At 40.2% G+C, this 14,143-nt stretch overlaps 1 protein-coding gene across 1 annotated transcript in view; it reads right to left on the bottom strand.

Annotated features, from left to right (window-relative positions):
* COLQ (collagen like tail subunit of asymmetric acetylcholinesterase) overlaps positions 1–8,978 on the bottom strand; it is a 65,541-nt gene extending 56,563 nt beyond the window's left edge. The window contains exon 1 of the mRNA XM_065399239.1: positions 8,873–8,978. Coding sequence (XP_065255311.1) covers positions 8,873–8,978 — 106 coding nt within the window. The remainder of the gene's footprint in view (positions 1–8,872) is intronic.
* Positions 8,979–14,143: the final 5,165 nt, after the last annotated feature.

Here is a 14,143-nt window from a genome sequence, read left to right as displayed (position 1 = left end):
TCTCCCCCAAATGGGGATACCACATTACAAATACCCTTGGAGAATGATGTGTGTCTCTATCTGGACCCAGTGGTACTAAGAGAGGAAAGGGGCTCTCACAACCTGCAGTACTGATAGCTCTGTGATTGTTAGTTAGGCATTGCACTATACCACAACTGCCTGTAATGTATTCCTGTGTATCTAGAGACGAAAGGGCAGGGGTCTGTATGTGGTACAGCTAAAAATGCTTGGGATGAAGGCAACATTATTTCACACCCATGCCTGGGAGTAAATTGTGTGGTAATTAAGTCTGAACTAAAGGAAAGCGTTATTCAGAAAACTGTAGAAGTCTGAGATGGAAAAGATTTATTTAGATCATCTAAACAACCCTCTTGCCAGGATGGATAGACAGATATGACAAAGCTGGTTTTACCCTTTGAGACAAAGGACAAAATTTATGTCCTCAAGGCTTGGTCCCAATTTTCATATTAAAAAAGAAGTGAATAACTGAGAAAAGTTCAGTATAGTATTAGCACAAGAAATATACACCATTGGCAACAATCGTGCTTTGGTAAAGGGCGCGTGGGGGGACACACCCACAATGCCTTTTTTATATAGTAGTTCTATGAATACTTCATATACCTAAATATTCCATCTGTTCTAAATATTTCCATCTGAGGAAAGAGTGCCCTATCACTGAGGCTGTGCCTTATCACTGAGATTATGGCCCAGAGACGTGGGTTCCAGTCCTGCTTTGCCACAGGCTTCCTGTCTGACCATTGGCAAGTCACCGTGGCTGTTTAGGCCCCTGCTCCCCATCTGAAAACTGGGGATAAGAATACTTCCTTACCTCACAAGGATTTTGTGAGGCTAAATGAATTAAAGGTTATGAGGTGTTTAGATGTTATGGCGATGAAGATAGATAGACAAGGGAACTTTCCCTCCCTGCAGGTTGAATAATATTAAACAACACTGAATTTCTGTTAAAAAAAAAAAAAAAAAAGACCTCCCCTTTCTACAAGGGAGGTGGCATTTTAAAGCCCATAGAAAGGGAACATTTATATAAATGCAGCTTACTTGGCCATTAAATCCCATGGCTATTATTTTCATGAGGTGTTTGAACAGGAGCTTTCTCCTTCACCAACCAGGCTCATCTTCTACTCCTTTGTTTGCGATGTCACAAATTGTTACTGTGTGATTACTGTGGAAATTCAGAATTATGTCTTCACTGTTTCATCCAGTAAGAGAAGAGATGCTGGGAGGGAAAATTCCTTATTTAAAGAAAATTCCTTATTTAAATAAAATATCTTTGCTAATCAGCAAATATGGCATGAATTTATGAAACACAATGGGAATTGAGTTGATGCCTTAATTCTCTCCTCTCATGGATGTACCTCTTGAAATATTTTCCCTTTTGTGTTCAGTAGTCTTTAGCAAACCGATTTTATTGGCAGAAAAAAACACTTTGTAGTCTAAAGAACAAAGCAAAGGTAAGGGGGAAGAGGATATACTGTTGTTACCCCTTTTGACCTGAGTGGTTAGCCAACATTCTTGCAGGTTGTTTCCAGCTGGAGGAAGAAACTGAGATAGAGAGTCAGCTATTTCTTTGATGCAATCCTGTTCATTTCTAAAGAATGTACACAGTCCTGTTTCCCTGAACAATCAAACGGCAGGAGGCAGTTTCTTTGCTCATAGCTCCAAGCCTTTTTCTAGCCAACATGCTGCCCAAAAGCTCTCTCTCTCTCTCTCTCTCTCTCTCTCTCTCAAGCGCTTCTCTGGTTGTTTCTGGTGCTTCTGTGCCACCTTCTGTTTGCATCTGTGGTGTTTCTGCTGCCTCTTTCCACACATATGCACTTCCCTCAAACAATGCCCAGCCCCCTACATTTACACTACACCTTTAGTAAAACCTTTCTGCCCACATAGCTCAGTTTCAGACCAACCTGGCATGTGGTCTGTGTTTTGGGTGGTGGCTCTTATTGTTTAGCTATCTAGTCCATAAAGGAGCTTAATTGTTTTTTATTACATTTATCCTGAATTAAGGGCAACTGTTACACTCACCAGTTCAATGAGGTTTCACCCAACCCCCAGCATATCACTTTGTTCCTTTTCACTGAAAAATACATCATCTAAAAGTATTCATTTGTCATCACTGTAACTCGGAGCAAGCAAAAATAATGGGAGCAACAACATCAATAACGCTGCATTTTATAATCTTTTTGTATCCCTTTAAATCAGCGTAATCTATCATGTTCATTTTATAGGACTGGGTATCAATATTCTTAGAAGCCCACAAAAGAAAATTAAATCATACTACAAATTTGTGTTGGGCATAAAGGGAGGTTTTGGTCAGATTAACCATCCAAATATTTTGTCTCCTCCTCTTTTCCCCCCACTTTGTGACTCTCCAGTATTCTACGTGGCTTCCTTTCTCGCGATACAATCCTCAGGAACCTTCAAGCTGGGTCCCTAGGAGAGGGACGGAGGACTTAGCGTGTAAGCTCCTTGGGGCAGGAACTGTCTTTTTGTTTTACAATGCCTAGCACAATGGGGTTCTTGTCCATGACTGGAGCTCCTAGGCACTATGGTAACACGAATGATAAACAAACAATAATAATAAGGATCTTTAACTGATCTGAACCTGGAAGGAGGTTTGCTTCACTGTGGTTCTTACAACCATTAACTCTACTAAAAATGAGTGTGAAATTTGTTATTAGAATTCATTAATAGATTTACTTCATTCCTCTATTGTACAGCAGAGTCACTCAGATGCCATGGTGATGGGCGTAGTGCAAGGACTTAAAATAAAACGTTGGGAAAAAATGATAAAACAACTGAGCCAAACTATATCTTTAGAAGGCAATGCTACAGGACCCTCTGACAATATTAAATAGCCCTGCTGCCTCCAGTAGGGTTTAATTACCTGCCCTCTTCCCCCCCATGGTTTTATTGCCATGTTGCTACACTGACACGTGGAACCATGGTCTCATGTCTGGGCATGCTGTAATATTATTCCCTGAAGCATTTCCTCTAGAAATGATGTTTCAGCACCAGGAAAACAGACTGGCTGGTGCTGACATGACATTTCCAGTACTTCTAGGAACTACGATGCACTCTTGCACCAGGTTGGTGGGGATCTGTGGGGCAGCAGGGTGGACAGGGGAGAGGGTTTTCCTTTTTAATCTCTATCTTTCTTTTTTAAAAATTGATCCAAGTTGTCATTCCTTCCCAAAATATTTTGCATAATCAAGAATGTTTTTTCCTATGTTGTTTATCTCTGCTTCCTAGTTACCACCTCGTGACCTGATAACCTCTTTATTTGTGACCTGTTGCCATGGAAAGATATGTGAGGACATAAATAAAAGGCCACAAGTTTTCAAACATATCTGGAAAATAGCCAGATGTATTTTTACAACTATAGGAAAGACTCATCACGCAAGAATGGGCTCACTATTAAATGATTAGTTTTATACTTTGCAAGGCTGGTGTTGAAACCTGTTCTTTAAACAAGTAGTCACCTCTTGTTGCCAGATACAGATAATTAGCTTGGAATGCAGGTAGGGTGACCAGATGTCCTGATTTTATGGGGACAGCCTGATATTTGGGAATTTTTCTTATATAGGCGCCTATTACCCCCACACCCTCTGTCCCGATTTATCATACTTGCTATTTGGTCACCCTAGATGCAGGCTTATAGTGACTGAATGCAATGGGAAAGTGCAAGACCATTACAATATTTGGGAATTCAAATTGTGAAATGTTCAGTTTCCCCTTTTTCCCCAGCTGTGAGATTTCTACTGTCAAATACAGAACTTTGCTTTTCCCTTAGAAGATTATTGTCTCAAATGCAGATATAGTCAGAGCAATCTCTTCTTGTTATTTCATTTCCCATTGATAAACTTTTTTCTACTGTTGGACCCCTTAGCAAGCAATTACCAACACATGGGTAAACAACTCCTCACCAGTGTGAGTAAGGGGTTCACAATCTGATCCCATGTTAGGGAACGGGAGAACAATTTCCTGCATTAAGGCCCCAGTCCTGCACTGAGCTTTGTGTGGATGGGTCCCTACCCCTTGCACAGGGTTATTTTGACTTCAAGGGTATCTGGCTATACAGAGCTTCTTGTAAGATCAGGGCCTAAATTAGCACCCCACTTGAAAATGTTCAAACGGAATTTGAAAATGCTTAACTTAAAGTTACATTTGACTTTGGGAAAATATGAGTTCTGGTCCAATGGATAAATGCATTTGCATAAATATTTTTTCCAATTAAGCCTAGATGCAGGAGTAGAATTACTTCCAATAAAGAACATGTAATGACTGGGTAGTACAAACATCCATCTAATTGGAAACATATTTTAAATTAATTTAAATCACTGTTTTTCCAAGGGAAAATTAACTAGAGTAAGGTCATTACCAGGATCTTTTAGCTGAACTTTCCCCACTGAATTTTTAGATTAAAAGGAAACTCAGATCTGAACCACCTCTCAGTTAGGTTTTTTAAAACCAAACCCCAGCCTCCATGGGCCAACTCTAGTTTAAAATAAGGATAGAAATTATGTGACATCCAAAACAGGCTTGTGAAACCCAAACCACCACTGCGTTCCCCACCCTTATTCCTAGATGTTCGCTTTCCTTTAAGGCTGTCTCTCAGCCCCTTTGTTCTCAGCATACAATTCAGTGATCTTATAGACAATTTTTTTAAATTAAGGATGAAATCCTGACCCTATTGAAGTCAATGTGAGTTTTGCCAGTGACTTCAGTAAGGCCAGGATTTCACCCAGAGAGTTTTTAAATCATTATTGGGAGGAATTCTGACTACATCATCCATTAGGAGCTTTTTTCTACACAGTATCAAATATTTGTAGTTATTGCAAGGGCTTATTGAAAGAGGGCATGGTGAGGTTTATATGAAATATTTCATACCCAGTAAGACAGTTGTGACGGTTGCCATGGAGAGTTCCAATGTATTACACTGGGATTATTTCTGTAATCTCACTGGGCTAGGAACTATCTTGTAATTATTTAGGTGTACAGTGCCTACACAGTGAAGTCTGGATCCTTGGTGGGGGCCTTCATGTGCTACCACAATAATAATAATGTCAGTTTTTAAAAACAGACCAACTTCATTCACCCCGAGCAGAGGTTCACTGGAACTAGAATTGCAATTTTGTACCCTGCAATCATTGACATTAGAGATTGGCCCAAGATGTGACATTTGTCTCTGTTGTGATAATTGGGCCTACAAATTTACCCTAATTGTGACTTCAACTGTAAAAAGTGAGTGCAAGTTCATAAGATGTCACAATAACCTGTAACAACCAATATTGATGGGAAAGGTATGAAAAAGAGACAGAAAGACTGAACTAATCCAAACAAAAAGGCCTACAGACATCACTCAAGAACTGTGTGTTAAGATCATGTCTGGTAAACAAGAGAAGTGTGGAACCAGAAATCAGTGAGCCAAAATTGGTATGTTGGAAACTAGGCCTAATTGGTGGACAAAATAATGAGGGGATGGGTTATTTCATCCATCACTCTCTTTGTGGGTCTTTAAAGAAAGACTTAGGGGAGAAAAAATGGCTACTGGAGCGAGCTTCACCATCATGACTGCCATGCCCACCATCACCTGCACCACCAGGCCTGCTCCTGAGAAATGTCCTGACCAGACCTGGCCAGAGAGAGGCCCCAGATGACATTGCCACTTCTACCGTCTCCAGCTGAATCCCAAACACCAACTGGGGTGAAATGGGATTAGACTTTTAACTACAGCTAACAGCTCCAGCCCATTTCAGCTAACTGCTTCTCAGCAACTGATTTATTACCAGCTTTGGTACCATCTCAGAGACTGTCAAATAAGGGATTTTTCCTTCAAAAACTCTTTCCAGCTAAAGGGAAAGGGAACAAGGGCTATGGTTGAAAGCCGTATTTAATACTTTACATGTCAAATGCTTTAACTGTTTCTCCTTCTTTTCTGTATCTTTAATAAAAGGTTAAAAGGATGTTTAATGGTGTGTTTACCATGGCACTAATCAGGCTGAGGTCTCTGTATGCCAAACCCTAAACCTCGTTTAACACTGGATAGTGTCTAGGTTATGGCTAACATCACTGGGCCCCTATATTCCATTTAAATGTAGGGAACAGAACACACCCTTTTCTGAGACTTTTACTAGAAGACCTGGGCTGGTTGGTGCAGGGAAGGGGAACAGAGACACTGCCTGATATAGCCTCTGCTTTGGGAATCCTGTTGGCCAGGATTCCTTGTAGGCAAGCCAGAGGGGATGCACCATGGAAAATATTTTGCTGCTCCTCTGAACTCCTAGAAGCAAAGTCTGTTTCCACCTGTGAACAGCCAGTACTCTCTGTTGACAGCTAGCCAGTTTCAGGGCTACAGGGCGCTGACCATGCTCCTTTTAGGACATCATGTATGGGCCGGCAGATTAGTCTGTCACTCTCAAGCGCTATATGCTGTCCCCACTTATTCCCATAGCCATATGCTCCATGGGCCGGGCTCAGCCCTATATGTGTGGCAATGTTCACGTGAAACAGGTGAATAGCACTTTTGACTCTGAATTTTCTTGTGAATGCTGATTTTCCATCTCAGACTTCACGCTGTTGCAGTTTTACAGACTCAGCAGTTTCAGTATCCCCATTGCTGGCACAAACTCACCCCTCCTGCACCAATGGAACAATGTGAGGAAAATGCGATGAGGTTTTCCTACCCCATGGCCTCTCCAACAGGCCTTTCCAATAGAGAAGTTAAACCCACCTCACCTGGTTGGTTGGTTTGTTAACCAGCTGTGTAAGTTGCCTTTCTAGCAGGAAAAAAAAAAAAACGTGTTGCATTAATGAAAATAATTTAATGAGAAAGGCCAGAACTATGACCTGAACTTCTCGTTCTTTTGATTAAAATTTAGTGTATCAAGAGAGATTTTAAGCATTTAGATAAACAAAATAATTTCTCAGGGCTAATAACATGTATACTAAATAACAGTCCAATATGATTTGGCATATATAAAATATGAATAGGGGGCTTATGATATAAAAAGTAGCTCAACATTAACATTTTCCTTATGGAAAAATCATACGCAGTTGAATAGAAATAATAAGATTTCTATAGGTTTAGGAACCATTACATAGAATTTAACGGAAAATTATTTGCCTCCCTACAGAATTCTATAGGATGTTTAAAAAAAAAAACCTACACAAAGGATATAAATTATCTTTTAAATGTTGCAGTTTTTAAGAGTAAACTGCCATAGAAGCCAGTTATATTTCTATAGAACCTTATTGGTTCTATCCCTATCAAGTGCTACAGGACTTTCCCAAAGGGTTTCCTCCATTATATTTGTTGCCAGCAAAATATTAATCCATGAATGATGATATGTTTTATGAATGAGAAGTTCAAACCATAGGAGCTAAATAGGTGCCATGGACTGACAGGATAGTTCTGCTTTTAAATCTGTCTGACAAAAACAAAGAAAGAAAGAAATTGGATCCCAAGTGAAAAAATGAATGTGGTAGTTTTAGTCTGATCCCTAAAGGGACATTTGTTCAAATCTCACCAACTCCCATCTCTGACCGGCAGTTCCTGCTAAGGAGAGATTTCCATGTGGAATATCCAAACAGAGCAAGACTAAAGTGCACGGATATTGGCAGAGCTGTGAGAAGAAGCTTTACAGCGCCTGCCTCAAGCAAATGCAATTCGTTTCTCATTTAAACTAACAGCAGATTTTTAAAGAATAAAAAAACCTAAAGGAAATCACCCAGGCAGTTAATATTGTGTGGCTAAGAAGTCTATTACCATGCACTTCCTTCTTAGTCACTGTTCCCTCTTAAATGTTTTGACTATACTCTATCTGTTCTTTTATTGCACCAGTGAGATTTAAAATAAATAGGAGACAGTGTATCTTCAAAAGTGATTTTATCTGCAGTTTTTAAATATGCACCTTTTGGGTAATTTTCATTGTGTTAGGAACAGAGATGGAATCTTGGGATCCAGCCAAGCTCAAGCTGCAAAACCGGGATCTGGTTTTAAACAGACCCAAATTTAGGGCTGGCTGAATCCAATCTTTTAGTAGGGGCTCATCTCTTTTCACACATTCATTATAGCGGGAAAGAGAGAAAAAAGATAGACACTTGCCATATAAAGATGAAACTAAAGCAACTCAAAGAAGAGCCATAATCATAGTTCTCCTCAACTTTCCCCTCACCTTCTAGTGGGCAAAGGAAAGCCTAGCTGATTATAACTGTAAAACCTATTAAATGGGATTTCCAGTGCCCTGGCTCAGCTGACAATTAATCTGTTTTGCCTTTTGCCTGTCAGGGTTTTTCCATGCAGTGGGCTCTTGTTTGCTATGAATGTCATCTGAGTATTTGTTAGTGTCATAGCCAGAGCCAGATGATGTTTATTCTGCTAACATCCAGTTAGAGTCCAGCAGCATTGGACGAGGTCAGGGATATATTTATAGAAGCAGCTATACATCAGGACTCATTTTCTTTCCCTTGCACTAATCTACCTAAGCTCATCCAAAATAGAAAGAAACATGCAGACATGCAACTAATATACTCATTGGGCTGGATCCTCACCTGGTGTAAATTGGTGTAGCACCATAGAAGTCAATGGAGCCACATTGATTTACATCAGCTGAGGTTCTGGTTTATTATTATGAACAGGGAACGCAATCATAACAATTTTTAAAAAAACCCACCGTGTGTGGCAAAACAGGTTTGCAGTGAAAAATTACCAGCCACCTATTCTGGGAACTGCTACATGTGCAATCAAGTACTGTTCTTCCCACCCCCTCAATTGCTAGCACATGTGAAAGTTGGGCTGGATAGGAAAGATCCAGTCAATAAAAGAAACAAAAAGACTTAAAGCAACATCATCATTTACCTGAGGAAACGGGGAAGACGCTGTCGATGAACGAAGTGTGAGATAGAACAAAGCAGAAAAAAAGCTGAAGATAAAATCCCAAAGCTATTAAGCTGAGGACGACCATGCTGGCTATACTCTGTAAAATTCCAACTTAGAGATGCAGGTCTGCTTTGGGGATCTCTCTCTCTCTCTCTCTACACTGTCTTCTCTGTCTATGTCTGTCTTGCTTGCTCTCTCTTCCCCTTTCTGTGTGTGTGTGAGTGTGTGTTTGTATGTCTCTCTCGCTCGCTCACTCTCCTTCAGTCTCTCTGTGCCTTTAGGAAGAAAGAATGCCAACCATTTCCCATTAAATCTTCTCCTTACACTAGACAGGGTTATATTTAACTCAAGCAGTGGATCAGATGCCCCCACCATGCATATTAGCTATTAAAACCATGGTGTTGGGGATTCTGTTTTTGTTAGCAGAAACCAAAAAGCATTTTGGATTATAATAACAAGGAGGAGGAAAGGAAGAAATTGTAAACTGAACCATAAACAGCATCCCTCATTACAGACAACCAGACACAGACATCAAGATAGAGAAACTCCTGGATTGATCATCTTCTGATGGCTGAAAATCAGAGATAGGTACATAATGACCTAACATCTCTGTAGAACTCATACTGCTTAGCGTTTATTTAGATAGTGCATTTCAGCCTGAGGAATCCCAATGCACGCCCCAAACTATTCAGCAGTATTCTTATTATCTGTAAGTATTTAAATAAAAATGACAGTATCAACAATTGTGCCAGGCACTGTATAAACATATAGTGAAAACGACAAGCCCTTTCCAAAAGAGCTAACAGCTCTGGTAACTGACAAGATGCAACATGTGGATGAAACAACAAATGGGTACTTAATGGCATTTTTATAGTGCCATTAAAATGCAAACAGCTCTGGGGGTGACATGTGGCTGACAGCACACTGCACACCAGAACAGGAAGGGAAATTATGTGACTAAGGAAATGGAAACAAATCCTCACTCTTGTGAAAACTGACACCAATCTTTACTATCCACATAGGAACTTAGTTTTTAAAGGTCTCATACCTACTCCTATTAACAGAGCTGTGCAAAGAAATTCATATTGTCAAGATAACTTGACAATATGGGGGGAGTCTTGTGATTGCTTGTCTTATGAAGCTTTCACCTTTACCGAGAATCTTTCAGTGTTTTTTACAAAAGAGTAATCTTTGTTGGTGAAAAACAGCATTAGTTTCCCCATGACAGAGATGTCACTTCTAAATGAAATTTTGGAATTAAAAACTGTGATCAGAAGAAACAATTACATAGGTCTTCTCTTACTATGATTATTATTAAGTCACAATTATGTCTCTTCTCAGAGGGAGGGACTTTCAAGACAACAATAATATTTTTTAAAATTGCTTTCCTCTATTGTAACACTTTACATGACTAAAAATGTATTTGTTTAAGTCTAGTTTACTTATCACCATTTTTCAGTTTGTTCAGTTTTTGCATTACACTAATTTTGGACTGTGCCATTTCAACTTTGGCTGATATGATTATGTGTTAGTTAATTATGTTAACTTTCTCAGCACCATGCAAGTCATAGGAGAAGATGTGGTTCCTGCCAGAAGGGATACGTCTTCACAGCAAGGTGTGATTGTAGCACAGGCTGGCTAATCTAATCTAGCTAACATGGGTAACAATAGCAGTGTAGATGTGGTAGCACAGTCTTCAGCAGTGGCTAATAACCAGAGTACAACCCCTCCAGGTCCCTGGTTATGTACTGTGGTTTCTAGCCAGTGCTGAAGCCCCTGCTACCACATCTATGCTGCTATTGTTACCCATAGATTAAATCTAACATGGGCATGACTACCCATGCTACAATTGTACCTTCATTTTGCAGTGTAGACATACCTAAGGAGTTTATCATTTAAGATCCTGATTCTGCAGAAGAATCCTTCTAATAGGACCCCTGATGAGCATAAGGGTCTGCAGTGGCAGATCCCTTTACAAGGTCAGGGCTCAAATTGGAGTTTCCCACACTGCAGAGGAAATGTTTAATAATAAAAATATTTTTTTTTAAAATCTTGCAAACATTTTTATTAAATAGGCCATATCATGTCTTCTGACCCACTGCAATGTAGGCTGAACAGGGAGCACAAGGTGCCAACAGAGGCAACTACTTTATTGAAGATAGCATAGCTCAGAAGTAATACAGCAAGTGAGGCCACGTCTACACTACAGCTATAGCTGTGCCACTGTAGGGCCATAGCGTAGATGCTTCCTACACTGATGGAAGGGGGTTTTCCGTCTATGGAGTTAATCCACCTCTTCAAGAGGTAGTAATTAGGTTGTGGGGGAAAAATGTCTGTTGATCTAGCTACATCTAGCCTGGGGGTTAGGTTGACCTACCTACAGCACGCCGAGTGTGAAATTTTTCACAGCCTTGAGCAACTGTAGCTAGGTCAATCTAATTTTTAAGTGTAGACCAGGCCTCAGTGCAACCTACAGTTAACTCTTTCAATGCCTCCCATCAGTTTTCTCCCTATTTCTTTTAATGGGGAATTCTGCTTAAAAATTAATGTTACAATACGACCCCCCACCACCTCATGATAGTTTTGTGAACAACCCCCTTCCCTTTTATGGAACAAGCAGCTTGAGCCTATCCTGCCTGAGCTAGGTAAACTATTCCTAAGCTAAATCTGGTGCCAAAGGGATATTCTAATGTGTCAAAGAGAGCAAAAACTAATCAGGCAAAAAAAACACTGCCACAGAAAACATGTCCACCCCCATAAATAAGATGAATACAGGAGATGTTTGCATTTAAACACAAAGGGGCCTTTTCATCACTTCATGGCTTAGGTGGATTTAGTTCATCGTCATCACTAATTATTACTGAAGTTGTCATTGGAAACTCAAAGGTAGCCTTCAGCCTGCCTAACAGCTCCCAGCCGAAGTCAGCCAGCCAGCCAGCCAGGCCCCGTCAAGGCACAAGTGCTGGGATTTTGCTTTATTTTCATTAACGGCCCAGTCCTACTGAAATTCATGGCAAAACTCCCCTTAGTTACAGTGGAAGAAGGATCAGGCCCTATGAAAATGAAATGGTGGAATTATTTGAGGGGTTAATAAAAAAACAGCACCACGTTTGCCTAAAGCCTTTCCCCAGCCTCTGCATTACATTCAGGGAAGCTTCTCAGTCAAATGGTTCACGCCCCCAGCCACTCTGCCTGGGCTTGATCCAAACCCTGCAGAAGTCAATGGAAAGCTTCCAATCATGCTTAATTGGCTTTGGATCAGCCCCTTAATACAGTGCTTTGGCAAGGTTTGGGGGATTCATACAGTTAAGCCCCCTATCTATCACCCAAAGGGCAATGAAAGCTAAATAGAGATCTTTCCCCTTTATCTTATTGCAGCTGATGTTTACTGGTATGGCTAAAATGCATATTAAAAGTGATTCATAGACCCAGCCACCACAGTTATCCCATAACCTTTTTTACAAGCCAGTTTTTTCCATGCAGTGATGTTACAGAAGAGACTGAACTGGATGTGTGTTTTACATGATTCATATTTATATCTTGCGTGAAATTTCTGTTCCAATAGCAGAACTGCTGTGCATAGACTAGAAAGTATATTGATTTTAGGGGTATTTCAATTTTTAATTCCATTAGCTTCAGGAAAACACAACAGAACCCCCAATCTTGCAGACCCTTACTTATGTGAGATACCCAAGGGGACTACAAGGTTTGCAGGATCTGGCCCAAATAAATTGTTCCACAACCATGACCCTTAACACCACTGCAAGCTTCAGTCTTTTGATCCGTTATGGTGGGGTATATCAGTATTTTTATTTCAGGGAATAAACTGGGACTTCCAAAAAATCCAGATTTGATGCTATATTAACTAAGTAAATGTCAAAAATCCAACTAATCACTGCAGGCAAAAAACACCACAGCTATTGGAGTAGGTAAGGTAGTGGCTGTCTATTGCCTTTTTCAGCCCAGAGCTGAACTCTTGAAGGGAGAGGATGGTGGAGCCCTATTGATCAGTCCTCCCATGTAAACTGAATTTATGAACCTGTCCTTTCTGTGCAAGAATTAATGACCATTCAATTAAAGAGAAGGCTTCTTCCCAGTCCCATCTACTTTCAGCTGGCAGCTCCTTCATCTACAGGCTAAAGGAGAATGAATGCACCTAAAATAAACCATCAGTAACCTCAAAGCCCTGTGCAATCACAAGTTTAATTAAAGAACAAAGCCAATCAAGCCTTTTCAGTTCATAAGAATGAAAGATCTTCAACAGTGTGACTGGGTAAAATGAGAACAAGACAGAGTATTAATGCAATAATTTAATGTGTACTGCAAAGTAAGCAGTGTTTACAGTTCTATGATGGAGCCAAAATTTCCTTGGGAAGATATTACCTGCAGGTATAGCCCATCAAAACCAGTTCCTGAAGTAAACAAGGTAACAAATGCAAAAAGCAAAGAATGGTCTCAACACTTCCCTGCTGTTGTGTTTGGAACCAAAGGTCTCTGGAGACAAGGCAGAAAAAACAGCTAACTTTGTGATGAGCTAAATCCAACTATATGGACAAGAAAGTTCTGGCTTATTCCACATCTCTAGCCACACTGTTCATCAACTGACAATACAGTCAGCCAATTAAACACGAGATAGTGCTATTATGTCTTCAGAATAATCACTGGGTGAACACAACCTGAGGGCAGGGCACTGTTGCCTAATAACTTCTGAAAGCCACAAGCTTTGAAAATTAATCACGTCATGGGCATCACATACTTCAGAGCAGCCATGTCCTCAGGTGTAGATGTTACCTACCTCTCTCTTCTCTCTATACTCAGCTCTCAACTTTCCTAAAATAAAATAGTAAAAATTGGTAGAGGATATTTTATTGTCAAGCTTCCCTGAGGTTATCTGACTACAGATAGGCCCAAATCTAGCCCTCCCACATCCAGACTTCCCTGGCCTTTGAGGAAGTTCAGATCTAGACCTAGAGGTTGCAGCTCCAATCCATGTCTAGGGCCCAATCCTGCAACTCTTTTACCCATGAGTAATCCTTATGCACACATGTTGTGGATATTTTCCCCCCCAGCTTTTTCAGCTGTTGCTTTGTTACTGAAAAGCGGATTCAGGGTCTCGTCCCACTATCCTGTTTCTGGCCGCCTGTTTAGTCCCTATTTTTATTTATTAATTTATGTTTAACATTTATAATTTAACTTTAAAAAACCTTAAACTTTGTAAAAGCATTGAGACGTTCAACGGGTTATCGAACA

This window comes from Emys orbicularis, chromosome 2 (genome assembly GCF_028017835.1).
Source record: "Emys orbicularis isolate rEmyOrb1 chromosome 2, rEmyOrb1.hap1, whole genome shotgun sequence".
In the NCBI taxonomy this organism is placed as follows: domain Eukaryota; kingdom Metazoa; phylum Chordata; order Testudines; family Emydidae; genus Emys; species Emys orbicularis.
Note: the sequence above shows the minus strand (reverse complement) of the source record. Positions and strands in the feature narration are given on the sequence as shown.